Source organism: Bolinopsis microptera, chromosome 3 (assembly GCF_026151205.1).
Source record: "Bolinopsis microptera isolate Bmic1 chromosome 3, MBARI_Bmic_1.0, whole genome shotgun sequence".
NCBI lineage: Eukaryota > Metazoa > Ctenophora > Tentaculata > Lobata > Bolinopsidae > Bolinopsis > Bolinopsis microptera.
In genome coordinates, this window is record NC_087074.1 from 4,429,589 (window position 1) to 4,456,578 (window position 26,990).

The window sequence follows — 26,990 nt, forward strand, 5'->3', positions numbered from 1 at the left end:
CCGAATCACCCCAGGCGATACGACATTTAAAGTTAAAATGCTAGCGATATAACAGCAGAAGAACTGTTTTGATCACTTTACATGACCATAATATAAGGAATTCAGTCTTATAATAAGACTCAAATAATTTGAATATGGATTTAATGACAATTATATTATCCCTATTTAAAGTAAAAATATTATCGAGCAGTGATTTAATGAAAATATTATGTGCGACAGACTGCAGCATTAACGATTAAAGATTGTGGACAGAAACATAAATATAAATATCAGAATCAGTCGAGTGACAATTTAATGTCATTTTTATTAGTGACATTAAACACTTATGTGTGCCTTAAAATAAAACAGCGGCACATAACATAAATGTTTAACATTCGTGTAAAGTTTAATTTTTTAGCATAAAATAGATTGTACTTTGCCGCTCGATTTTGAAGTATGACACATGACAGTATACGATTAATATCAAAAATATGCGCGGCGCGGGTAAATTTGTTGTCGTTTATTTCATTCATCATTGAAGTATGAAGGCAATTAACTTGCTGTTAAAGACTGCAGTGGTATTAAAATGACTCCGGGTTCGAGCTAACCTCATCAATACGCTAGGGAGGGAGCCGTACTAGGATAATTGATACGATGCTCATACGTAGTGCGATTATTAATGCTCACGTCTAGATACTTTAGTAATTAAGATTTACTTAGGACTGTAACCTTGAGATTAGTATTTGTGACATCATTTAATTACTTATACTTAATTCTAAGCCATGAGCCAAACGGCCATTCCTAATGCTAAGGGTTACAAAATAAAGACACTTAAATTGTTGGTTAAAGTAACACATAGAATAAATACGGTAGACACTCTTAGTTACAGAGAGAGTGGACTACAATGAATAGCATATATCAATATCTTTCCTAACTAATAACTAACTTATAATGAACTTCCTAACTTATAACTTACTTTCCTAACTTAACTAATTTATCTACTAAGGGTTAAGACAGTCACTCATATGAGAGCTGGCAATACACATCGGGATTGTGGTGCTGAACTCTGCCATATTCTGTGCATCAAAAGATATATATAGTCGCGTGGGTGATCATGTGACCCACGTGCTTGAATGATCATGTGACAATGATTTCATGTACTTGAAGCGACTGACAAGGTACGTGATAAATTGATAGTGGTAATATCTTGCAGCTCTCCGCGTCGAAGAAACTGCTCGAACGCCTGTACCAGGGCTTTCAATGTCCGTGAGGTAGTTGAGCCGCTTCAGTTGTGATTAGAAGATAAGGATAAGATTTTATTTTGATAGTTACTTAGTAACAGCCGTTACCAGCTGTCACACAATGGTAGAACTATAGGGTGCATTTATAGGGTGCATTTGTAGGGGCTATAGTGAGCGAGAAGCTATACATGTGTGAGGTGATAACCAATTTCAATAAGTATGGTTGAGTGCACTGAGTTCACTTGTCACGCCGTGTTGCATTTTAAAGAGCTTGACGGGCCGCCCCATTGGAAGAGCTCCTATGCGGGCAAGAGATAATGCCTAGATGACACATTGACTATCTTGTGGGTGACCTGAAAACTATGGATGAATCCGTGTGGCATGTCATGTAGTTGATAAGGTAATCTTTCAGCAGAGTTCACCAACGTACCCAAGATAAAAGTTAAACTTAGTTATGGTAAATAAGGAATATAAATGAAGGTCCTTAAATCGCCTCGACTCAGGGAATATCATCCATACCATTACACTACAACTGGTGAATAAGAACTAAATGAAATCCACCATGTTCGCCTTGACACAGCGAAACCCATCTATAACACTTGCTAATTATTTTTTAACAAAGTTCATAATAGCATTTCATAATAGCAAAACTATAAGCACAATTTTGTTTTTTACTGCATCCTAACTGAAATTCATATGCTATATCTTTAACGACCCAATAACCATAACAAAAAAAATTATACCAACTTCCTTGCAATAAACAGTTATATGTGATATATGGTCATATCACCAATTTAATTAAATCACAGTACGCAATTGAAACAGTTTTTCGCCGATATCTCGCCAGAGCAACATTTTAACTTTGAGTCATGTAAATTATAATGATTTTGGATTTTGAATCAGCGTTTAAAATACATTAATTCTAATTGGTTTTAATTGTAGAGTGTCAATAATGAATAAACCCTCTCAAAATTTCAAAGTTTGAAATTGAGTTTATAATGATTTATATATTAGCACACTAAAACAAAAAATGTTGATTGCTTGGCGATTAATTACGATGTTATAATAATCTTGTGCAGCTCGGCGTAACCCAATTACGTATTGCGCTGCACTGTTAAACCAATGAAAAGATTACTGTGCCGCGATCAGCTTGTCACTCGATCCGCCAAATCTCTATTCGGCGGTATAGATATGATTATTATACGAACATAATTATAATAGCCTGAGCTCCCAGGTAAAGTTGTAATATTTTAACCATCAACACTTTTAAATTTTAAAAGGTGATTGAGATTGGATTGATTGTTAAGTGAGGGTCTGATCTTTGCTACACGTTGTATAACTCTTTTGTGCACGCAAAGCGTTCACTCCGGCCGGCCGCCGCGCACTTCGAGCGCGAAAAGGAGTTGCAGCGTGTGTCAATCTATACTAAGCTGCTTTACAATTTTTGTGATGTGAATTTGTGGATTTTTATTATTATTTTTAGTTGACCATTTATATATTTACGAAGGGTTTTATTTTTACCCTGGTTTTAAAAATGTGTATCATTTTTATAACATCTATTGTAATTTATTGTATTGGTTTATTTTGTAGATATTTTACTGTACTATTTTATATTTCACCTGGGGACCTCAGGCTATCATGTTTATAAACATAAAATAGAGATTAGGCGGAATGACAGGCTGAGTGCGTCCCAGTAATTTATATTGTATACAATTTTACGGACGAAATGATCCCAGGTGGGACTCCCAACCAACCGTTTTGGCGGGTAGTTGATTTGACCATTGGGACTCGGAAGCATTTAGCGACAAGTTTAAAACTTGTTCTCGTAGCAGGCCAATCCAGTGCAGTATAAACAAGAAAGGTCAAATATCCAATGAATCAACTATACCTCACATTAAACCGTGTTCTATATGTATCAGCTTGAGGAAGACTGGTGATAAACAAGCAAGGCCACATCGCTGCCAAATACTTGGGGCAGAATTCCACTCTAGAGAATCAACAAAACCTATTTTCCAATCTAAGGAACTAATGACAGTACATAACATATATAGATACAGATGCATTACTGAAACAATGAAGATAGTGAAGAGTCATCAGCCCATATCCATGTATTCTCTCTTTAAGAAGTCTGAGCTCAGAGATGACAGATTTGTGACACCACACTCATCTCACAATTTCGCATATAAAGGGGCAAATTTATGGAATAGGTTTCTTGAGCAGTCAAATGCACGTGGTAAAGTAGGTTCACTAGGTTCAACTAAATCCCGATTGAAGCTTTCTATCATGAAGGCTCAACACCAACCTGACAATATTAACTGGCAGGATTTAAACTTCAACACTTTCCTATGAAAAGACTCCCATTTATATTTATATCTTTTAGATTTTACACCTGTCACTCACATCATATATGCACCACAAAAGAAAAAAGATTCATTCAATCATTACATTATACACTCACTCCACCACACATGCACACAAAACATTAAAGCAGGTTACACGCGGGTGTAACGTTCACTTTATTCCAAGGGAAAAATAATACTTTACGTAACGCGCGATTTACGTCTTGGTAGCTAAATTATTCAAGTGAAACAAATTTTAGTGAAACAAATTTAAAATTTTATCCTTTATTTTACAATCATAATATAATAATATTTATAAGCGCTATTTGTCAGAGCGACACAAATGCGCGAGCGCTTGCGCGGCTCACCTATCCAACACTCTTGTTTACATCGTATCAGGCAATGGTTCAGTTTAATTATGGTAAGGGCACAGCCTGTCAAAAACCCTTTTCGCATGATCCGTCGACACCGCCTGAAGGTGAATGCATAATAACGGATCATGAACGTACGGAATCAAACGTTAATAAGCTTGCAGCTTCCGATGAAAATGTATTCAACTTTGTGTCATGCTTGAATTGGTTTTGGACCTCTTCAATGCTTTTAATTTATTTATTATTGTTATTTGGTATTATGAGCTGATATGTATATATACATACGGTATCTAAAATTAAGCGTATAGCGAGCATATTTAACAATTTTTAAGCAATAGTGTATTGCAAGCAGCTGTAACTTAAATATAAAAAATATAAAAAATCATATAATTATAACACAAAACTAAAATTTTATTGGAATATAGGTTAAACTAAGATAAAAATTAATATCAGCCCCTTCGCCACTCTCAGCAGTCAACCAGGGTTCATAAAAGCTTAACAGCGCCTGGGTCCGTTCACCAACTGTGCTAATGTGAGTGGCGGTGTGGTAAAACCATTTTAACAGCGTAAATATTTATCAAATAGAAGCGCGCTAGCTGCTAGCATACTTGGATCATTTAATTTTTAATCAAATTTATTCGGATATATATTTATTGATTATGTATTGAATTGGTGATAAATAAAAAAAAATTGTCTTTTCTTAATGATCTGGCCCGGCGCGCGCTACTTCGTAGCACTTGCCGTCGGGCATTTCGAGAAGAAAGCGGCGCGCGCTACTTCGAAGAAATTTAGACGAGTAACATCCGTCAAGTAGTTGATGCACTGATCACAAGCAAAAGCCACTTTGGTCTACTTGCTGTGAGGTGTTTCAGCTACATGGGTTGGGAGTCCCCCCCCTTTTTTTAAAATTTTTTTTATTGTATTGGTTTATTCATTTTTCGAGGGTGTCTATCTTTATAGCTAAACAATTACCATTGCTGAAATTATCTGTATACTGTTCGAAACATTTTTATATATTATACAGGCTGATGTGTACATAATAACATTATAATAATATTGAAATATTATATATTAACAATCAATATGATAAATTGTATTTAAATTGTGAGATATTGCGCGACATATTATATATTAACCTTATATCGATCACTTTTTCGTTTTGTATTGATAGGTCTTGTTAATCTTGAAGTTTTAGTTAGATTACTGATTTTGTACATTTTGTATTCATCACTAATTAGTGCTGGTTTTCATTCGGTGGATATAGTTAATAAGTATGTAAGTAAGGAGTAAATAGGGGTAAAAAGACTGTTATAGTTAAGCTTACTCAACATCAGTTACACTTGACATCAGGGTTCCGTTTGTAAACTGTTTTACAAGGATCATGTGATGTCTAATTTTCTAGCCGAAATTATCGCCTGTCAAAGGTCAGCACTTGTGGTAACTCACAAAGCACAACATTTCATCCGCGCACTGAAAATACTTACATCAAGGCGTCCAAGACAACCTGAGTTGGTGAAACTTAGGTGTCCTGCGCAGCTGGCATGCGCACGTGTGGTGTTCTCTTGCAAGACATCTAATAGATATTTGGTTTGGTTACAGTTTACACTCATTTCGTTTTAGTTTGCTGTGTGGCGTATGCGTATGCATGTATTATATTATTCACTCGATATGGAAAATCCCCTGAGTCCATTGACCAGATGCCTTGTAAACGGCCAGCCAGGTTACACGAGCTGCCTCTGTTACTTGATAAGAAAAAAGAGGAGTCCTCAATCAGCACCAACCTTAGAATCATTGAGCTCGGGAAACATAACATGTACAGCATAGTTCTATCAACCACATGTGGAATGGGACAAGAGGGCAATACCTTCTTGAAAATAGAGCTGGTTAGCTGTCTAGAAATAGATGTCAGTAAGTCAAAGATATAGTGAGGCAATAGCCTCTATCAGAAAAAGAGCAAGATTTGACCTTTCGTGGACCACTAGCATTGCTCTTAAAGAAAAGTATGACTAAAATGAATAATGTAGTGAGATATAAGACTTAAACATTAATTTGGAGCCTTGTTTTAAGTTTTAAGACCAAGAATTTTTAACTTCACACACAATTCTAAAACCATTGGGTTGTGGTATAATACAGCACTCTGCAAAAAACTATTTTCAATAATAAAAACATAGACTAATTAACTGACCAATCTGTAAACAACTTGAAAAGGACCATCCAAACTTGGCGGGAATTATTTTATCAAGAGTATGTATTGTAATAAAATCATCGGCTATCACAGATTTAATAACAATAATTGTTAGCCCCACCACATCTTTTGTGAATATTTTTCCAAGTTATCATTTAAAAATACATCCACTTTTAGCAATGATGGAAGCTTTTTCCATGAAGAGGTTATAGCATGACCGAAGAATGTAAGTTGTTGGATCCTATCTTATTATTATTACATTGATAAAATGTTCTTTTTTTACATTGAGTTGAATTATCATCATGATTCAATTGCAGGCAAGGGCAGATCTTGTCTAATGGGTATCTTATATTTCTAATTAACAAATATTTCTAATTAACAAATTAAATCTCAAGGCTTTCTGATTGCTTTAAAAGTACTACTAATTGTTGTTGCAGGGAAGAAGATATTCCAGTTTTCTCCTCCCTAAGTGAGGAGGTCAAGTATTGGAAAGATAGAGCGGCTGAATACAAAGAAGGGTTTGTTATTCCTTCAATTTGTTTTGAGTTTGTTGCATACAATTTGAAATAACATTTTGGTGATTTCGATTGGGAGCTAAAATTTTAGCTCACCTTGTTTTAAATATCTTTATTTTTCAGACAAGACAGCGTGCAAGCACAATTTGATGAATTTGTCGAAGATTCAAAAGAGTTAGAAGCTGAACTTGAATCACAGTTGGAGCAGGCCGAAAAGAAGATAAGCGATTTGTCGAAGATCAAACAGAGTTTCGAACTAGAGAATGACAAATTAAAGGTAAACAGCATTTACTGCACCCGCTTAAGTGTAATTTTCTACATTTTACCAGCCATAAATGTTGAGTAATTTTAGGTTGTTTGGCAATTTAAAAGGCTTAACGATAAACCATTATTATATGGTTGGTCACTAAATCAATTACAGGGGCGGGGTTGGAGGTGTTATATAATACGACCTGCCATTCCTAAAACTTATATTTTGATGACCATTAATTGCATTGACCTGATAGACTATAAGTTATATCTCTAAGGACCGATAGTTTGATAACAGTAGGCCCCTAAACTTTTCATTCTAAAGAAAACGAGAGCAGGGTTATAGTAAATTTTCAAATAAATTGTTAATTATATGTATAATCCAATATGCTCGAAATTTCTGAAGTGAATTGTACGTTATACAAATTTTCTTTATGGTTCATTTGCTATAGATTTGTTTAGCATGCAATAGACATTTAACGTGCATATGTTCGAATTGATTCGATATCGATCAATAACATGCCTGTGAATAATTTGTTGGCCAAGCTCCATGATTAATTGATTAGTGAAATTCGTTCTTTTTCCAATGTGTAAAGATTGAAAGATTAAAAACGTGTCAGTTCCATCATGTAACTAAAGTTTTAAATCGCTTCATTCATCGCCATTGATAGCCAGTTTGTGCTGATTCCACGGGAATAGCACTTTGCTGGTGAACAGCTACGAAACAGTATGCTCTATATAATTTATAAGGTTGGGTTGCTTTATAAACAAATTTAATTAATTTAATCCTACTCACCACGTGATCAAAGTATTTTCCCGGACAGGTTATATTATGTGCGCTAGTTTTAATCTTCTGTATTTGCTCTACAGCTAGGTTCCCCAGAAATGAAGTGATTACTAAGATTATCCGACACAGCGTGTTGCGCAAGGTGCAACCTTCGCTTCCATATATTTAGATTATTAATTGCTCTGTCTGCCATAATACTAGCAAGGATTGTAATAACCAAAGGACTTATACACATAATATCACATAATATACACATAATATCTACAGCGATGGTACTATCTACCACAGCCCACATGTGGAATCATGGGACAAGAGGGCAATACCTTCTTCAAGAATCTAGCTGGTTAGCTGTCTAGAAATAACTGTCTCATTTGAGATGAGCATCATTTGAATTATTTGATTTGATACATTCCATCATGTATTATACACTCGTTTTAGAACTCCTATTATTGCAATTCTGCCTGATATAAATAAAAGTGCATTATAAGTTTGATATATCAAAACTAAGTCTCGCTTCAAAGGCTTAAACCTATGTTTTTTGGGTATGTTTTTTACATAACACGAACAATTTATTTCATTCATACCACGTGACCTTACCCCCCTCTCATTTCAGGACCGTCTCCAAGCAACCACAAACGAGTTTAGTTTCACAGTGAGTTCCCTGCAAGATGAAGTCTCTGAGTACAGTGGTAAAATCAGTGATCTGCAGAAGTATGTTCGAGAACTGGAGCACAATAACGACAACCTTGAGAGAGGCAACAGGTACTTTTGATTAATTTACTTACTTATTTGTAATGGCCATATTGTATCATATATTATACTATTCGTCTTTTGAGGTGTTTGTAATTTACTTTTTCTTATTTATTCACTTATTTTATTTCCTGAATCTGGTGACTGACTGTAATCTTAAGTAAAATCAATAACTGTAACAACTCCGTTCAGTCAACACACCTATTTAAGTTATTACAACGACTGGGACGACTTATAAAATGAAAAAAAAGTTCAGCAACCTTTGTGGATCAAAATATGTATGATATAAAAGGGCCGATAACGGTCCCCACATCTGCTTCCCTAATACCTAAGTACATATAACATATTTGAGGCACATTTGAGGGAATTTTCTCGAATTAGAACCTCCAAAACCAGTTCCCGTTATCTCTGAATACAGTATGTGATATATTACACTGGGAGTTACAAGAATTATCGTATTATTTTACTACGGTACTTGTGCTCGCCATCAAACACTGAGTGCTCTGCGTCATTTGTCTGCTGTGGCCAAGTACAATCCTCGATTTGAAACCTATAAAACTGCATGTGCAGGTACAAGTAAATTAACAGGCACCTGCTAATTAAAGTGGAGTCAGTAGTTTATGGAACTGACTGCGGACCGTATAAGGTGAAAAGTTTACAGACGGCTGTATGGCAGCCGGCAGGGTGTAACCGGTAAAATGGCCGGCTAAAAACCGGTTATTGTTATTTCCTGGTTATAACTTATTCAGTTGCTGTGTGTCAATACCTTAGTTCAAGTTATTTGAAACAGAACATACTTCCAGCTACATATTATTGCATCACAAGTGAACTCTAGTGGGTTGTGTAATTAAATAATTGTGAAATATCCACCTATCAATGAGCTGTACTTTTAGTTACAAGCTATTTCATCATGAGATCTAACTACAACACACAATGATGTACTTGATACAATACATAGTGCACATCCTCGCATTTACTTGTTCTGTAAAGCTACATACTGTTCAGTTACGTAACGTCCAATATAATACGAGCTGCAGGATATTATTACTGCTGTAATATATAAGGTAGGATATATGTACAACAATGTACTGTTGTAATACAGGCTGTGGAGGCTTACGTACACAGTGTAACCACTAACCTGTGATACGTTTGCCAGCTCTACCTGTGTCCTGTATACTGTGTAGTACAGTGTCTAGGTATGTACAGTGTAATGTAGGAATGTTAACTAGTGTAATGTAGTGTAATGTAGTGTAATATACACACTGCACTACTACTACACGCAGTAATTGCAGAGTTACAGTGTTGGGAAGTGTGTCTATTGTAGGAGGTGTGCTGAAGTACACATTTACCCAGTCTCTCTATTGTCTTCTTTATCAGTGTACCGGCTAGTAGCTATTAATATCACTGTGTAATACCAGTGATAAACCAGTCTGTCAAATTATATTATGTTGGCATATTTGATATATCGGGGAGTGTAATTCGATGAAAGCCAGAGCTTTTTTGTGTGTTCTGATCTACTTCCGTCGTGTGGACGTCATGTGGACGTGTAATGGGGTACCCTGGTGTGGGATACTATCAGGAATAAATACAGGGGTAGAGTTTAGTTGGTCAGAGCCCCTCCGAGGGGTAGCGTTGGTCAGAGCCCCTCCGTAAATGAGGTGTAAACTGGATAATTGGACTGATTAATTTGGTAACAGTTTATATGTGAACAATAGATACGTTACCTCCTGCTAGGGGTGAAGTGACAAATTGTGATAAAAGCTGGAGTTAGAAATGTTGTAATCTGTCACTACTTATCGTGAGCTAATGACTCTGATAAGTTATAACATTCATTGTGTAACTGCTCACATACCTAGCATTGTTTTCCTTTTAAAACTTGTAGTTTTATTTAAAATCCATTACAACTATGCTAAAATATGCTTCTTACAGTAAATACTTCAGTAATGTTGTTACAATTTCCGTCTTTTTGGAATTCGAGGTATGAGACTTGGACTAACAACATTGCACAGACTAACCTTACAAGTGTAAATTAGGAGAGGTAATAAAGTCAGTTGACTGCACATTCAGAGGTGTAATCTTATTAAGTTCAAATTCAATAACTTTTAAGTTTAAATGAGTTGCGTACGGAAATGTTAACCTTATAATTCAAGTAACGCAGGTTCAACTCAGGAAATGATATCCTGTTCTCCTTGCGTTGCACTATGTTTATAAGATAATATAGTCGCACATTCTGTCTTAATTGTATAATAAAACAGTTAGTTTGTTTTTGTTCGGATATACCAACACCAGTCACCAGCGCTCTATTTAACGCTAATTAATGACGTGACACTAATTGTATCTAGCTAGCTGGTGTTGTAATCTATTCTTGGCACATGTAAACACAGCTAGTTTACACACACACGAATGGCTCGTTATAAAAACGTGTGTACATTGTGTACATGATGTACTGTTAATTGGTGATTAAGTGATTATGTCTGTGCGATATAGTGAGGTAGTTCAGCGTGACGTGGTGGTAATTGGAACAATCTCATTCTCCGTAACAAGCTTGACTGTATTGACAGCGTGTATAATGAGCTGTTAATAATCTCATATTCTAGATATTAGTAAAATCGCGCACTCAGTTCATCTAAATAAAAGTCTAAAGTCTCTGTATTATATACTATTAAATGTAACCAGTAATTAGATTTCCAGCAATATTACAAAATCCCTACAGCAAAACACAACATATAATAATGTAATAGTTAACTTAGTCTCAATAACAAACCAGCACGTTATGTTCAGTAAACCAACCCTCTATTATGACAGCGCGGCTACAATAAATCTACAATACGTCATGATAACACAGGACAATAACACAGGACAATAACACATGATGTCATATCTGACCTGTCTAACCATTAAAGGTAATCTCAGCCCAGATAACAAGGTGTGACAACTAGATGGGGATATAAGGGAGGTGTGACAAAGTGAAGATGTGTGCTGAGTAGCGTTGGGTAGTGTGCTAGGAGATCAGTTGTATCATGTAGACTATACTCAGTAGACACTGCTCCCCACAGGTAGTGTAGTGTACGCCTTCTCAGTCGCCCGGCGCCCCTCAGGGAGTCAACTCTACTCATCGTATAACAACAATTGTATAAGTTAAAACTATAATTATGGACCATGGTTTAGTGTATATAATCTAGAGCTCTATATTTGGTGCAGTCTACTGAATGATTGAGGATACCCTATCAAATACTATACTCTAGTCTCTACCGTAGTTCTCTAGAACTGTAGAAACTTTACTTCAGGTTCCCTCACAAAAGTAGAGATTTGTCCTACATTAACAAACTAAATAGATAGACGTGGCAGTGTTTAGTCTGATTATTAATACACTTAACACCAAGTAGGGCTGTATCATAATGTAGGGCTGTATTATAATGTGCAGTAAAACCTTGTGTGTACCGGGTTTCTGTGAAGACAAGTTCATAAGTCTTCACAGAAAGAAGTAGTTTAATAGCAGATCTACAAGTTGTGTGACGGGTTAGGGTTAGGGTATCTAGTGCAGCTACTACTATACTAAGTACTACTGTACAAAGTGTCATATCTAGTGCAGCTACTACTATACTACTGTACAAAGTGTCATATCTAGTGCAGCTACTACTGTACTACTGTGCAAAGTGTCATATCTAGTGCTACTACTACTACTACTACTGTACAAAGTGTCATATCTAGTGCAGTGAGCTACAGTACAAAGTGTCATATCTAGTGCAGTGAGCTACAGTACAAAGTGTCATATCTAGTGCAGTGAGCTACAGTACAAAGTGTCATATCTAGTGCAGTAAGCTACAGTACAAGGGTGTGTGTCAGTGTTAAAACACTGACAACATCAGTACGTGTGTTGACTAACAGAGAAAACTTAAACCCTCCCTTCAGTTGTGTTATTACTTGTAAAAATGCGTGTTTTAAAAGTAAGATCTCAACAAACCCACGCACATCTATATAATACCTGCAGAATTCCTGCTATCCACACACATATATTATAATAATGCAGTATGTGTTCTTAAAACAGTTTGTGTTATTGGCATGTTGGGAATGCGGACTTCGCCTACCAGAATGCAGCTCACCATTACTTCAAATAGGCCAAATAGTTGTTTGTCCGTATGTGTGTACGTATGTGTGTGAGTGGTGAATGCCTTTAAATGCAAATGGACGTTTTACTCCTGAAAGGAATGCAGGTAAATATGCAGGTAAAATGCAGTTTTTAATGCATATTTATTATTTGCCTGCATTTTTACCATATATCTGCAGACCCTGAAGTATTGGAGGCCTTGTCAACTTTACAATTACTAGAGTCCCACACAAATTAAGTGTATTTTAATTTAATTACGTATCAGTACCTCTGGTACACTCAATACAATACAGCACACACACATAATAAACGCGAATAGTAGTGCGGCTACATATTGTATGTGCTTGAATAAACTTCGGAAAGATTTTGGGTGACATATACCAGGGTGACATGTAACTTTATACTTGTAAGTAACGATATATTAATATGATGAGACTCTCCAGTGACGTCATCACAAGTTAAAACACTCCCTTATCACTGATAAAACTAGAGCGCACAGTGTGCCGGCTCACTGAGGAGCGGTATAAAATGTCACAGTTATGTGTTCCTGATTATCTCAAACAGCGCATTGCTTATATTTGTGACTTCGTGTACAAGTGTGTGATCTCACCAACAGATATTTACGGCACAAATCACTTAATCACCATTGTCATAAGGATTCTACCGATCTATGAAATGGGTCCGAAATGAATTGGAAATTAATTTAGGAATTTTATTTGTGTAACGAGATCAAGCGAGCCCGCCAGTATTTTAATGAGATCTATTTACACGTGTACCATGGCAATAGTACTGGTCATTTGTATCTAATTATAACGACTTTTCAAATGATCACACAAGGGCCCTGGACTCTAGCTTTGAGAACAATCCTACCGATGAACAATAGCTAGTGAACAATGAATAATGCCCCTCTGCACAATGGATAATGCCACAAAGTACAATGAATAACGCCACTGTATGCTCAATGAGCAATGCCACCATTGACTCTCTGCGCAATGAATAATGCAGATGAATAATGAATAACGCCACTGTGATAGTGAGCGGTACGTGCCCCGGCTGCAGAATGTACCGCTGTTCACGATCATTGACATCTGTCCAAGATCCAAGTTGACAGCTTGGACAATGAGCCTGTGTCACAGCACTATGTAGCGCTGCTCACTTGTAATGATATGTGCGTGTTGTCGCAGTATTATCACTAATATTCTGAACCATGTACACATAAAAACATAATATAATAAGCTACCTGTTACAGTCGGCACGGCTATTCTGTCCTGATGAGATTATTGGCAATGTGTTCTGTAAGAATGAGAGAATAAACAGAGCTGGTATATTCCTGACCAGCTGAGAATACGTGTTTTACCTGGCATTTTGCCAAACTCAGATGTATACTATGATAATAGACGGTTAATGACGGGCTATTTGCCAGCTGAGAGCAGGTCACTATTACTGTTGTTTCAATGACGATGTGTTATCAAGGTGAGGCACATCACAGATAATCGACATTTTTCAAAATTCGCTCTCAATTGTTCACTGTTCAGATGTGTGTAGGTAGAATGGACATGCTCTCAATTGTTCACTGTTCAGATTGTGTAGGTAGAATGGACAGGCCCAACCAGAACCCTTAAACATTGTAACCGTAATTGGGCCTTGTAAGCTTCAGAGAACGTATTAATTTAAAGCACGAAGGGTCCGGCTGGCCCGAGTAGCTCTACCACTATAACACTATAACACCTCGGCTGATTGAGGACAGGCAATGCGGCGTCTCTCTAGTTGGTTATCTGCCCTCTACGGCCCACGCTGATATCCCTTATATACAACACACTCTTTGGAGACAGCTCTTTGTCACATCATATTACCATGAAATAGAGGGGTGTACTTCACCCCACTACAGTCTACAGGGAGGAGCCCCTCTATTTGCCCCTCTAGTACAGGAGTGAGCCCCCTATTTGCCCCTCTAGTACAGGAGTGAGCCCCCTATTTGCCCCTCTACAGTCTACAGGGAGGAGCCCCTCTATTTGCCCCTCTAGTACAGGAGGGAGCCCTCTATTTGCCCCTCTAGTACAGGGAGGAGCCCCTCTATTTGCATATTCTACTTCACCCTACTGCGCTGTATTTGCATATTCATTACCTGGTGTATTAATATGTGTTCACTATTGTTAGTTTGAGAGTCACACGTAACGAAACACCGTCACAAATGTCACGTGTTTGATGCTCTGTAGTCTGTACGTACGTAGAGAAATCTCTCATAGACAAATGCCCATACAAATATTTTAGATATACGGATATTACCGTAATATTATATGACGATTTATCAGTTGTCACAGTATATAATCGTGTCATAACGTGTCATCAACCGTCTGCGGTCTCTGATAGCACACTAAAGAGATGGTCTCTGATAGCACACTAAAGAGATGGTCTCTGATAGCACACTAAAGAGATGGTCTCTGATTGCAATCCAGCACATGATGATGTACACAATGTGTTATTCTATCAGAGCAGTGTATACTTACAAGCTTACTCCCTCATCAAACTATGATCGGAATGTTGGGATTCTATACTTGTGTAAGCACAGGTGTTTCGTTGATTTGTATTTATATATATTAGGTGACATTAACACATTTAATATGAAATCCGGATTGGGATATTATTTATGAGTCGCAGAGTTGAAATATTTTCTTGGGTAAATTTCTATTGATCCCGTTTGGTGCGACAAGGAAAAGGCTCTTATCAGGAAAGAAATTGATCAATAGAAATTGACCCAATAAAACATTAACACAGATAATATAAATTATAATATAAGTATAAGTATAGGATGGGTTATGCAGTTACTGAGCTAATGTCACGCTCACACGCTGTGTAAAATAGCGAGCTATAATATTATTTAACACACAGTAATATTATGTAGATTATGTTAATTATGTTATTGATACACAGATATTATTATTTTTATTTGTCGTGCTGTATGAATTATGCGAATGAAATGTTACGTAATTAATTTGCCGTGTATAATGAGTTTCATCTATGTAATTAGCTATTCTTGTTAACCAAATTAAAATTAACTAAATATCTAATACTCCTGTATAGTGTATATCACTAAGACTACTGTATATCACTAACACCTAAGCGCAGTAGTGTACGTGCTGACGATGTCACTTAACTTAAGGTCTCTTCGACAATAAACAGTATGTGATACTGACTATTACCTGACTTTATTACAAAGACTTCACTACGCTACAATAGCATTAACGTGTGCAGTATTACAATCGTTATATCAGGAAGTAATGGTGTACCGGGGTACTAAACTACATACAGTAATCTAGATACCAAGACAGCTAGTCTTGGTGAACGGTGACCCATCAACATGACAGTGTACAGTGTGACTACAGTGTGACTACAGTGTGACTACAGTGTACAGTGTGACTACTACAAGATCAGACTCATCTGTCATTATGTTGACAGATGCACAGTCGGGTCTTTCTTCTGCAGAATAATTGTTGTTTTCTTTCCTTTAAATCCTGTTTCTTTATGCTACGTGTCTTATATTTGATCTGTTTCATATCGATATAATTGTTAATCTAACAGTTGTATTTTTCAGGGCGATGATGTGTTCTTTGGAAGATTTCGAAAAGAAACTCAACGAGGTGAGATATTCCAGGATTAATATTAAATTACAATTTGTAGATTTTGTCTCTTCCATTAGAGCTCTATTGTGCTAATTACCCGCAAAGTTATTACCATGTTCAACGTTACACCTCTACATTTCTCATCTAATTTGTTGAGCGTATTACTATTCAATTGTTTAACAACCCCGTGCTATGATAAAGGAATGTGTGTCACGTGACAGTCACACACTCTTGTTTAGACCAACTCGTGATTCCCCACAACAGCTATTTCCGACAACATCACAATGTTTAGTGTTATTAAAACACATGTGAGGTGTGATGTATTGTTGGATGACAGTGATTGTAATGGTGTATGACAGGTGAGGCTGGAATGATGAGACTATGATGGGTGATTACGTTATCTTGTTACACTCGCCATATCAGATATCTCATCAAGTTCAATGCATTTGCTAGACTTTTGAATGTCAAGAAATATTTGGATTAACACTTGATACATAATTAATTGACTATCGTAATCCACTGTTAAATCAACACATATTATTCAGATCAACAGCAATTTATGACTGAATAATGATATGCACTGGAGTTGGTATAATTGTGATGTGTAATATCTTAATTCCGTTATATTATATAAGCATCACGCATATCAATACCGTTATAATTGATCTATGTGTTTCCTTTCTGACTAAAATAACTTAAGAGCAAATACGGACAGCTACAAAGTTATTTTATAATTCCGTCTGACCAAGAAAAGAAAGCAGCACGTACCAAATGACGCGCTGCGGTCTCCAAAATCATGACATATCTCCTAAATTTTACAGAACTGACACAGATCTCATAGAACTGACAAGCAGCTTACATTAAGAAATCCGAGAAGTTTCGTGTCAGTAACTCGACAGTAAATTACAGTGTAAACTTTCCCGGCTAGACCTACAGATTACCCTGCTGTACCTTCTCCATAACACCTTCCATTGTGTTTAGTCACGTGACTATGATAATCCTCGTCTGGTTTGTGTCTGGTTTCTCATTGGTTCCTCAATCAGGGAACAATAGCCGTGTGTATGAAGTTTGTTAACAGCTGATCTGTTATCAGGCTTCACTGCCCATATTATGGTAGTGTCCTCCCTGCTTCATCATGTATAGTATGTAGTACCTAGGTGTGTAGTGTATATGTCATATCATACAAGATTTGAATCCATTGTAAAATACCTTAGTGCTTCATGGTGTTACTAAGTGTTAGTTGGAGATATGAAGAGTGAGTGAACGATCAGAATATCAGATAGCAGCAACCCATTCTGCCGTCAAATCTGCCTCTACAATGTGTTGAGAACCCTCTATAAACCCTCTCTAGATGTAAACGGTAATAAAAGGAAAAGAGTGGTGAAGTGTTGGCTGGGCCACTATTTCTAATCTTTTATAATATGATGACATGAAGAGGTGTTAAACTCATCAGTAGGGGACAGGGGGGTGGTGATGAGGCATCACCACCCCCACCATCATGGTGATGAGTAGTCAGGACCCTCCCCCACGTACGGTCCCTAGATCACCGATCATCACCTCACTATGTGCTAAATCACACTCATACATTTCAGCTTATCGGAGAGTCAAACTCCGTGACCTATAGATATAAACATCTTGTCATATTTTGATGTGTACAGATATAAGTTCTGTAAAATTATACAGTCAACATAATAATGTTATCAATAAAACTTGTACCATTTAAATGAATAGCCGTAATTTTAGACTCCTTGGCTCTACCCCACTGAACATGTTTTATATATAGCCTGTTTAGTGTTTACAGTGTACCTAAGTAGTTATTGGTGGATATTAGTGGTTATTAAGTTATTAGCTGGACCCCGCCCTCCTGCGCATATAAAATCTATTTAAAGAGTACATGACTCATGTCAAAAGCGACACTTTTGTACCTGGGTCATGCGGACGGAGTCTTGGACTGATTCCAGCAAGATGACAGTCCTCCTAGCTTCATCCTCTGCTTCTAAGTTGCATTGAATTAATAAGTACTAATTGAGCTTCATGTTCTTGGTTAAGTTGCACATCGTCAAAAATTCATCCCCAGACTATTTTGCGAGTTTAAAAATAGGCTATGTGTTATTGTATTTTAAGAGCTCTATATATTATATACTACATGTGTATTATATATACTCATAGCGAAATGATTGTACGTAAAGACGTTGCTATAACCGATCACCGAGACTTTTTGGAGGTTATCGAAGAATATAATATATATTGGGGGGGGTGTCACGTCCGTCTATGTCCGCTTGTCTCATAGAATCCAAAAAGGACAGGACATAGGCGGACATAGGCGGACATAGGCGGACATAGACGGACATAGGCGGACATAGGCGGACATAGACGGACATAGGCGGACATAGGCGGACATTAATGGACACCTAAATTGCTAAATAAAATGTTCAATTTTTGCCGTATAGGGGGATCATGTTTTTTGTCCGTTCGGTACCCTATATTTTCAAAACGGACAAAAAATAGAGCGGACAAAAACGGACAAAAATGGACAAAAACGGACAAAAATGGAAATAACATTTAGATGCTTCCTCCTCCTACTCTTCCTCCTCCTCCCCCTGGGTCTTCCTGATCTTCCTCAGTCCTCTGATCTTCCTCCTCCCCTCCTTCTTCCTCCTCCTACTCCTCTTCCTCGTCCTCAGTCCTCCTCTTCAGTCCTCAACAGTCCTTCTCCTCCCCAGTCCTCCTCCTCCTCCTGAGTCCTCCTCCTGGGTCCTCCTCCTGGGTCCTCCTCCTCCTCTTCATCCTCCTCCTCTTCCTCCTCAGTCCTCGGTCCTCCTCAGTCCTCCTCCTCATCCTTCTCCTCAGTCCTCCATCCTCCTCCTCAGTCCTCCCCCAGACCCCCTCCTCCTCCTCCTATTCAGTCCTCCTCCTCCTCCTCCTCCTTCTTAGTCCTCCTCAGTCCTCCTCCTCCTCCTATTCAGTCCTCCTCCTCCTCCTCCTCCTCCTCCTCCTCAGTTCTCCTCAGTCCTCCTTCTCATTTCTCCTAAGTCCTCCTCCTGAGTCCTCCTCCTGAGTCCTCCTCCTCTTCCTTCTGAGTCCTCCTCCTGAGTCCTCCTCCTCCTCCCTCTCAGTCATCCTCCTCAGTCATCCTCCTCAGCCATCCTCCCCAGCCATCCTCCTCAACCATCCTCCTCAGTACTCCTCAGTCCTCGTCCTTCTCAGTCATCGTCAGTCCTCCTCCTCAGTCCTCCTCAGTCCTCCTCAGTCCTCCTCCTCCTCCTGGGTCCTCCTCCTCCTCCTCCTGGGTCCTCCTGGGTCTTCCTGATCCTCCCCAGTCCTCTTCCTCCTCCCCTCCTCAGTCCTCCTCCTACTTTTCCTGGGTCCTCCTCCTGGGTCCTCCTCCTCCTGGGTCCTCCTCCTCCTGGGTCCTCCTTCTCCTCCTCAGTCCTCCTTCTCCTCCTCAGTCCTCCTCAGTCCTCCTCCTCAGTCCTCCTCCTCCTGGGTCCTCCTCCTCCTCTTCATCCTCCTCCTCTTCCTCCTCGGTCCTCAGTCCTCCTCCTCCTGGGTCCTCCTCCTCATCCTTCTCATCAGTCCTCCTCCTCCCCAGTCCTCTCCCAGTCCCCCTCCTTCTCCTCCTCCTATTCAGTCCTCCTCCTCCTCCTCCTCCTCCTCAGTTCTCCTCAGTCCTCCTTCTCATTTCTCCTAAGTCCTCCTCCTGAGTCCTCCTCAGTCCTCCTCCTCCTCCTGGGTCCTCCTCCTCATCCTCCTCCTGGGTCCTCCTGGGTCTTCCTGATCCTCCCCAGTCCTCTTCCTCCTCCCCTCCTCAGTCCTCCTCCTACTCCTCCTCGTCCTCAGTCCTCCTCATCAGTCCTCAACAGTTCTCCTCCTCCCCAGTCCTCCTCCTCCTCCTGGGGCCTTTTCCTGGGTCCTCCTCCTGGGTCCTCCTCCTCCTGGGTCCTCCTCCTCCTGGGTCCTCCTTCTCCTCCTCAGTCCTTCTCCTCCTCCTCCTCAGTCCTCTTCCTCTTCTTCCTCCTCCTCCTCCCTCTCAGTCATCCTCCTCAGCCATCCTCCTCAGCCATCCTCCTCAGTCCTCCTCCTTCTCAGTCCTCCTGAGTCCTCCTCCTCCTGAGTCATCCTCCTCAGTTCTCCTCCTCCTCCTCCTCCTCAGTACTCTTCAGTACTCTTCAGTATTCTTCAGTCCTCAAAATGTTTGTCCGCTAATGTCCACCAATGTCCATCCAAGTCCGCCAATGTCCGTCCGGGTCCGCCAATGTCCGTCCGAGTCCGCCAATGTCCGTCCGAGTCCGCCAATGTCCGTCCGAGTCCGCCAATGTCCGTCCGAGTCCGCCAATGTCCGTCCGTGTCCGCCAATGTCCCAAAAAACACGTCCGTTGTCTCATAGAATCCAAAAAGGACAGGACATAGGCGGACATAGACGGACATGACACCCCCCCCTATATTATTAGTTAATAATATAAGTAGTAGCAGTAGTAAAACTAGTAACTTAGTAGTAGTAGTAGTTAATAATATTACAAATATACGGCATACACGGATGTAGATATTAAATGGTAAATAATAATGAAAGATTAGTCACTCCAATGTGGTCGGACAGCTATAACAGCTGGAAATGCTAAAAGTTGATTCGTGGGTTTTGCTAAAAAACCTGTTTAGCCCATTTTTGTGGTTTTCACCAAAAAACATAAAATTCAAGATAAAAATGACAAAAAGTGTAAAATTTGACCAGTGAAGTCATCAGTCAGCTGTATTTTTGGCACAAATTTACAAATTTGACATGGAGTATTTAAATGCTAGTTAGCTAATATACCTAGTTCATGGTTCATATTCTACAACGTCACGGCTAAACATTCCACATATTTAACTGTCAGTTTGATACAGGAGGAACGGCGGCGGAGATTATGTGATTTGATCTCTGAAATTAACTAAAATTATACGGTGGTTGTGCAAGTGGGCTCCTGATCTAATCTCAAACTTTGGCCTTCTAGAATGTAATATTGTTAATCTAGAGTTTTATTCTGATGTAGCTAATATAATCTTACTGTAAAGTAAGTTATCTGGTGCTCTCTCTTGATGTCTCTCTGTTTGAACACTTCCTACCAATCTAGATATTATCTAACATCTTTAGATCTTTGTCATTGAACTATTGCAACACAGTTTAAGAGAGCAAGCTACGATTTAACCACTCCTTTAAGATCTGCAGCAATATGCAGAGCGTGAGAGACTGATACTCTGCAATGCTTTGCAGCGAAGTAATGTGGTTACATGTGCTTAGAGCGCTGTCCTCAACACACGTGCTGTCTATAATACACACGTGCATACTCACCCCAAATGTTGGCATGAGTCGTTACAGTCTAGTCTGGCAATTACTTGCTCTAATTTGGTATAATCTGTATCAGCGGTGTTCAATTATGCACACTGGAAATCATATAACTATTAGATTTGGAAGCCTGATTTCGGGTCTATAAAGCAAGGTGAAAGGTGAAGTACCTGAATTCCCTGCATTTTTGAGAGTTATGACCACATTACACATGTGTTCCAGTGCTAAGTGTGATTGTACACGTAGTTTATATAATAGTCACGTGATCTGACACGTGCTATCACGGTGCATTAAGTCATAGCTTAACAAGACAACATGCTATGTAGACTCGTTAACGAAATGTTTTCTTGAAAATACGTGAATTCTATAATGTGATGTTTTCAGTGTTGCAGCTATAGCACAGGTGTTATTAATATGTAAAGAGAGAAAATCAGCACTTTATTAGCTCTAGTTTCTTTGGAAATTTTACGTTTTTCAAATTATTTCATTTTGAAAAATTTTCGTGCTTAGTTTAAAATTAGCTGGCTCAATGACACTCAATTACAAAAATGTCCTCTTTCTTTTTGCATTGTGATACAAAAACATTGTAAAATTCATTTCACCTGGTAAGTACAAAATGTGCTCTCAGCAAAACCCAAACAATTAGCGTACCTGTTACATTTATGCTGTAAATTAGTGTTTTATTTAATAAAAGAGAAGTTTTTACAGTGTTCAGATGTTGTAATTCAGGGCTGCTGACACACATTCCTTCCTTCGTTACTCTATTTACATATTTCGGGTACATTATTACTAATGTAATGATATGTTAATTACATGTTTTTTATACACGTATCATACCTGTGCACTGCTTGACATTCGTTAGAAAATGTTATTATATAGCGCTGTGTACATCATGTATATTCTTAATTTGTACTTCTCGATTTCAATATAAAATTATAAACCACACTGGTAGCCAACTATGTTAATTAAGACTGTAATTAGAGCTATTATATAGATGTATATAGTTGATTATATTAGATAGCTATCTATATTATATCCGGATATGACCATGTTGGCAGTATTGTAGAACCACAAGACACATTCTAAGAATAGCGCTACTCTTACTGATAACAGAGATAAGAGACAGTAACAACACATCTCATTTTCTGCGACAATACCCTACTACTACTCTTCTGTGATTTGTGGTGTGTGGTATTTGCTAAAGAATGTGGCACTTTTTATGTTCAACCACCTGGTCACAGTGTGTATTGTGCAGCAAAATGAGTTCAAATACACCTGTTCAATAGAGATTGTTAAGCAGATTCAATACTGTATTGTATACGATAAAAAGTGTACGATACACAGATAAATATTCTTAACAGTGTATAGGCCTTTGTTAAGACAAATTGTATACATTCAATAAAAACCAATGCGTGCAATCGTAATGATCACAATTATATTGTTGATTTGTTGGATTGTTCTATTTTAAAGTGATTTAGTCAGGCTAGACAGGTAGTTGTAGAGATGAGGGTCCTAACGTTGATATGATTTGCAGAGCTTAGTTGTTGCGCAATTGCCAAGTTTGAGTGCCCGATGTTAGCTATTGTATCTCTGATATGATTGTTTTACAAGCCGTAACCTATTATTATCAGTGCATACGAGAAATGCTTTATAATTATAGTGTACAGTGTAAACTAAAAAGGAAGATATCATCCGCCATAGTCCATGCATTGCCGTATTTTCTATCAAGATAGAAATGATAAGACTAAAAACTAAACATTCAGTACACAGTATGTTGTTTATATCAAGGTTAACCACGACTAACACCTCAACTCTTAGTCTTGAGACACGCCTGGCACGTGACACGTCTGACACGTGACACGTTTCACTCAAAACGGAGATCCTGCCAAAATCTCCCTCAAACGCGGTCTAAATCTCCTTGTTTACCGAGACTAAACTTTAAAAACGGAGCATGTTAACTTTAGCTCCATCACATGATGAACACAACTTGTTTGACGTCCATGGTGTGCACAAATCAGCATAACTGTGCGGTATCTTGATATCGCAAACACTTTTCTCAGACACAAGTCTCCTCATACTTGATAAATATATATACATATCAAGGATTTAAATTCTTTATTTCTAGACTGATCTCAGAAATCTTGCATGATGTGAGGTGGAGTTCACTGTCAGGCCAATATCGAGTATTATAGAGTATAGACAGTGAGCCCGTCTATCTATAACTCTACCCGTAATTAATTACGTGCAATAAATTCTTTGTATCCGTCCGAATCACATGATAAAGTGACATTGAGCAATGTTGTGAGGTTGTGTGTGAAATACACGATGTGTACACAATATTACAACTGGATAACCCTGTTTACCTTGCGATAATTGAGAAAGTCTTCACCCCCAATTTAATGCCGTTATAAGGCATCGCAATGCACTTTGTAGTGATCCATAACTCGTCCATTACATACTGTACATTCTTTAAATGTTTTGATACCAGAAAAGGCGTGTCATCCTTAGTCCTTGGGCAAGACTAGAGACTCAGCAAGTGCTAATGCGCGATTACCATTCGAACATTGTAATCAATTGTACATTTTACTGACGTTTACAGTGCATGCCTGTTGGTTACACCTTTATGTTTTCAGGCTATCGAAAAGAATGCATTGCTCGAAAATGAAGTAGAAGACAAAGAAGGGTTGCAAGATATGGTACAAAGACTGAAGGACGAATCTCGAGGTGGCTATACAACTTATTCCTATTTTAAATGTCCATGTGAGGAAAAAATATTTCGCGAACATTAGAATTGCCATCGAACGAAAAATATTAAAATTTAGTGCAAACTTGCTGGAACGCGCGACATTGTTTGCGATGTACTAGCGTCACATTGTTTAAATGCGCGGCGCGCGACATTATTGCGCGCATATCCCGACGCGCGCGCATTATTAATTTAAATCTTTTAAACCCACCTTGATCGAGTGGGTTAGTGTCACCTGTAATCTATCGTAAGTTAGCCTAGCCTTACGGGGAGGGATTTGGAAAGGCGTATAATTTCCACAAAGTAGGTAACAATTGACCAGCTTACAAAGGAGGACGGGGCCTAAAATTGCCGAAAATCGGTTACATAATATGTGAACTATCGCCAACTTTGTCGGTTACCAATTCTTGTAACTCTTTGAGATAATTAGTTTATTCGAAAATCAACGTTCTATTTACTATTACGCCCTAGATTTGCACACGGAGCTGTCGACGATTCGTCGGAAGTCCTTCAACAAGAAACCATCAGATTTGGACTTGCAATCTGGAAGTCCCGGCCCCGAAAGTGCCCCAAACACTCCATCCAAGGAAGCCCCCATCCAGAATGGATTCGTTAACGGAATCCCTATTTCCTCATCAGGTAAGAAACCTTTCTATTTGTGTAGACTGTGTTTTACGCTGGTTTTGTGTGTTCACCACACTTTCATTTTTGAAGTGTTACATTTTCTTTTGTATTAAGAACATTTCTCTTCTGTTTAACCTTCGCTTTTGATGATCAAACGTGTGATTCTTACTCGTTTCAGCCAAAATATCAGCCCTAAACATAGTGGGAGATTTACTCAGAAAAGTTTCGGTAAGTGTGTTACTTTTAGGAACTACATAGTTTAGTGCAGTTAGCTTTTACTCCTTTCAGCCCGTTTAAAATCTTCAGCTAAACTTATAATGTGTGTTCCTATATTAACAACTGCGAATCCATTGCTAGGACGTTTTTGATCAATCAAAAACATGATCATGTTAGGAAGGTATACCAAAAAGTAAGTGCTATATCAAGTTTCTGGCTGGTATAAACTTGTTGTTAAGGCGCCCGCGAGCACTTAATCTCACTTGCCCCTGCTGGTTTATGACAACTTAATAGGTCTTGCAAAATCTAACTTGCTGCTGAACCACTGTAACCCTTATATTGAGAAGATGGAGAATACAGGTTTCTTATAATATATAGCATGTAACCTAGGAATTTAAAGCATCGCTCTCACAGCTTGACACTAAGCAGGCTTACCAGACAAAAGAACAGATCACAGACACAAACATTACAGACTGAATAGACCGGCTGGTACAAGCATTTGAACATTACCTTGCACCCTTATTCCTTAGGCATTCTTATGGGTACATCTGATAAATATTAAATACCTTTAATATGTTTAACCACACTTACACTTAACAGGTTTGGTTTTAGGTTCGGTTCGGCAGCTCCATTCATGTGAATTACGGAGAATTCTGGCGGCAATCGAACCTAACGTGCACTTAAGTTTAACAGTGGTAGCAATAAATAAATTAGCAACATGTCATTAGATTTAAAATCGTCTTATTGTCACACATTTCAGGCCTTGGAGACAAAACTAGCGTCCTGTAGGAACATAGTTCGCGAGCCGAGCATGGCAGCAGGTCAGACCCCTGTCCATCTGCGTCGCTCATCACTTCTTCTCAACAGCAGTAACTCCCCACGCGGCTTGAAACGGACAATGCAGCAGCCGCCCCCTGTCGAGATGGGAACAGTCCGCAGCGAGGTCCGGGTGGGGTCATCAAAATATCCGTGTGAAAAAAAAGAGCATTTATCATCCATTATATCATGTACCTACCATCAAACTTAAGCGTGAAGCGGATATCAAGCCAGAATTATTGTTATTTCAAGTTCAATAAAACACGCTTTGTTATGTTTTGTAAAAATATCTTGAAGAAAATTGTTATAAAGTATACGCTTTAGGTAAGTGTCAGGACAATTGGAGATAGGGGAAATGGGTGATGTTGGGTGGATCACAAAGTAAAGACTGAAACTAGCTGAAAACAGTCAGTCATCATAATAATTGTATCAACTTTTTAATAAGTTTGTGTATAACATGTAACGGTATATTAATTAACAGTGTTTGTATTGCACTGGTTATCTCTCACATTTGTTATTTGTAAGTGGTATTAATTTTTAATTTCAACTGAAATGAATGTACATGATGTATTTTGGGAGTTGATCAAGCGGAGGGCAGTATTAATAAGATAATTAGGAAAGTTGTTTTTTAATTTGTTTTGGCTGTCAGCTTTGCTTTTGAAATGGCTGTCTAAGTTCATAAACAAATCCAAAAAAAAATGACTGTGAAAACGAAATGCACTTGAAACTTGTTCATAAACAACGAGGCCTGTTATTTTTAAGTTAATTTTTAAGTGTTTGAAAATACTAGTATAAATTATTTATTTAATTTGTTTCAGTGTGTTAGTTGACTGTTCTTTTTCATAATAGCCTTGAATTATGTTTCACGCAACGTGTTAAATTTACGATACAATAAAGATTGAGATCTCTTTGGAACTCCTACACGGTTTTATTTTACCCGAAGTAAAATTAACGTACACTGCGTGCCCCACCCTTGCTCTGGCCATGCAATGTAGTTTTTTAAGATCGCTCGGCTAACATAAAACCGTTATCACACCCTTCAGTCTGGTTGAAATGATAACACGTTCAAATAATAGATTTGTGTTATTTATCTAACTTTGCTTTTCAATTATTACATCAAAGTAAAA

The 26,990-nt window shown here is 38.3% G+C and overlaps 2 protein-coding genes across 2 annotated transcripts in view; both read left to right on the forward strand.

Moving 5' to 3' along the window:
- LOC134812866 (uncharacterized) overlaps window positions 1-26,990 on the forward strand; it is a 912,489-nt gene that overhangs the window by 141,816 nt on the left and 743,683 nt on the right. The window lies entirely within an intron of this gene.
- Window positions 121-26,958, forward strand: LOC134812880 (nuclear distribution protein nudE-like 1). Its single transcript, XM_063820484.1, has 10 exons — window positions 121-131; window positions 6,291-6,341; window positions 6,553-6,633; window positions 6,754-6,907; window positions 8,280-8,428; window positions 16,117-16,162; window positions 24,098-24,188; window positions 24,679-24,846; window positions 25,010-25,059; window positions 25,808-26,958. Coding segments are annotated over exons 2-10 (1,008 nt in total). The 5' UTR covers window positions 121-131; window positions 6,291-6,339; the 3' UTR covers window positions 26,075-26,958.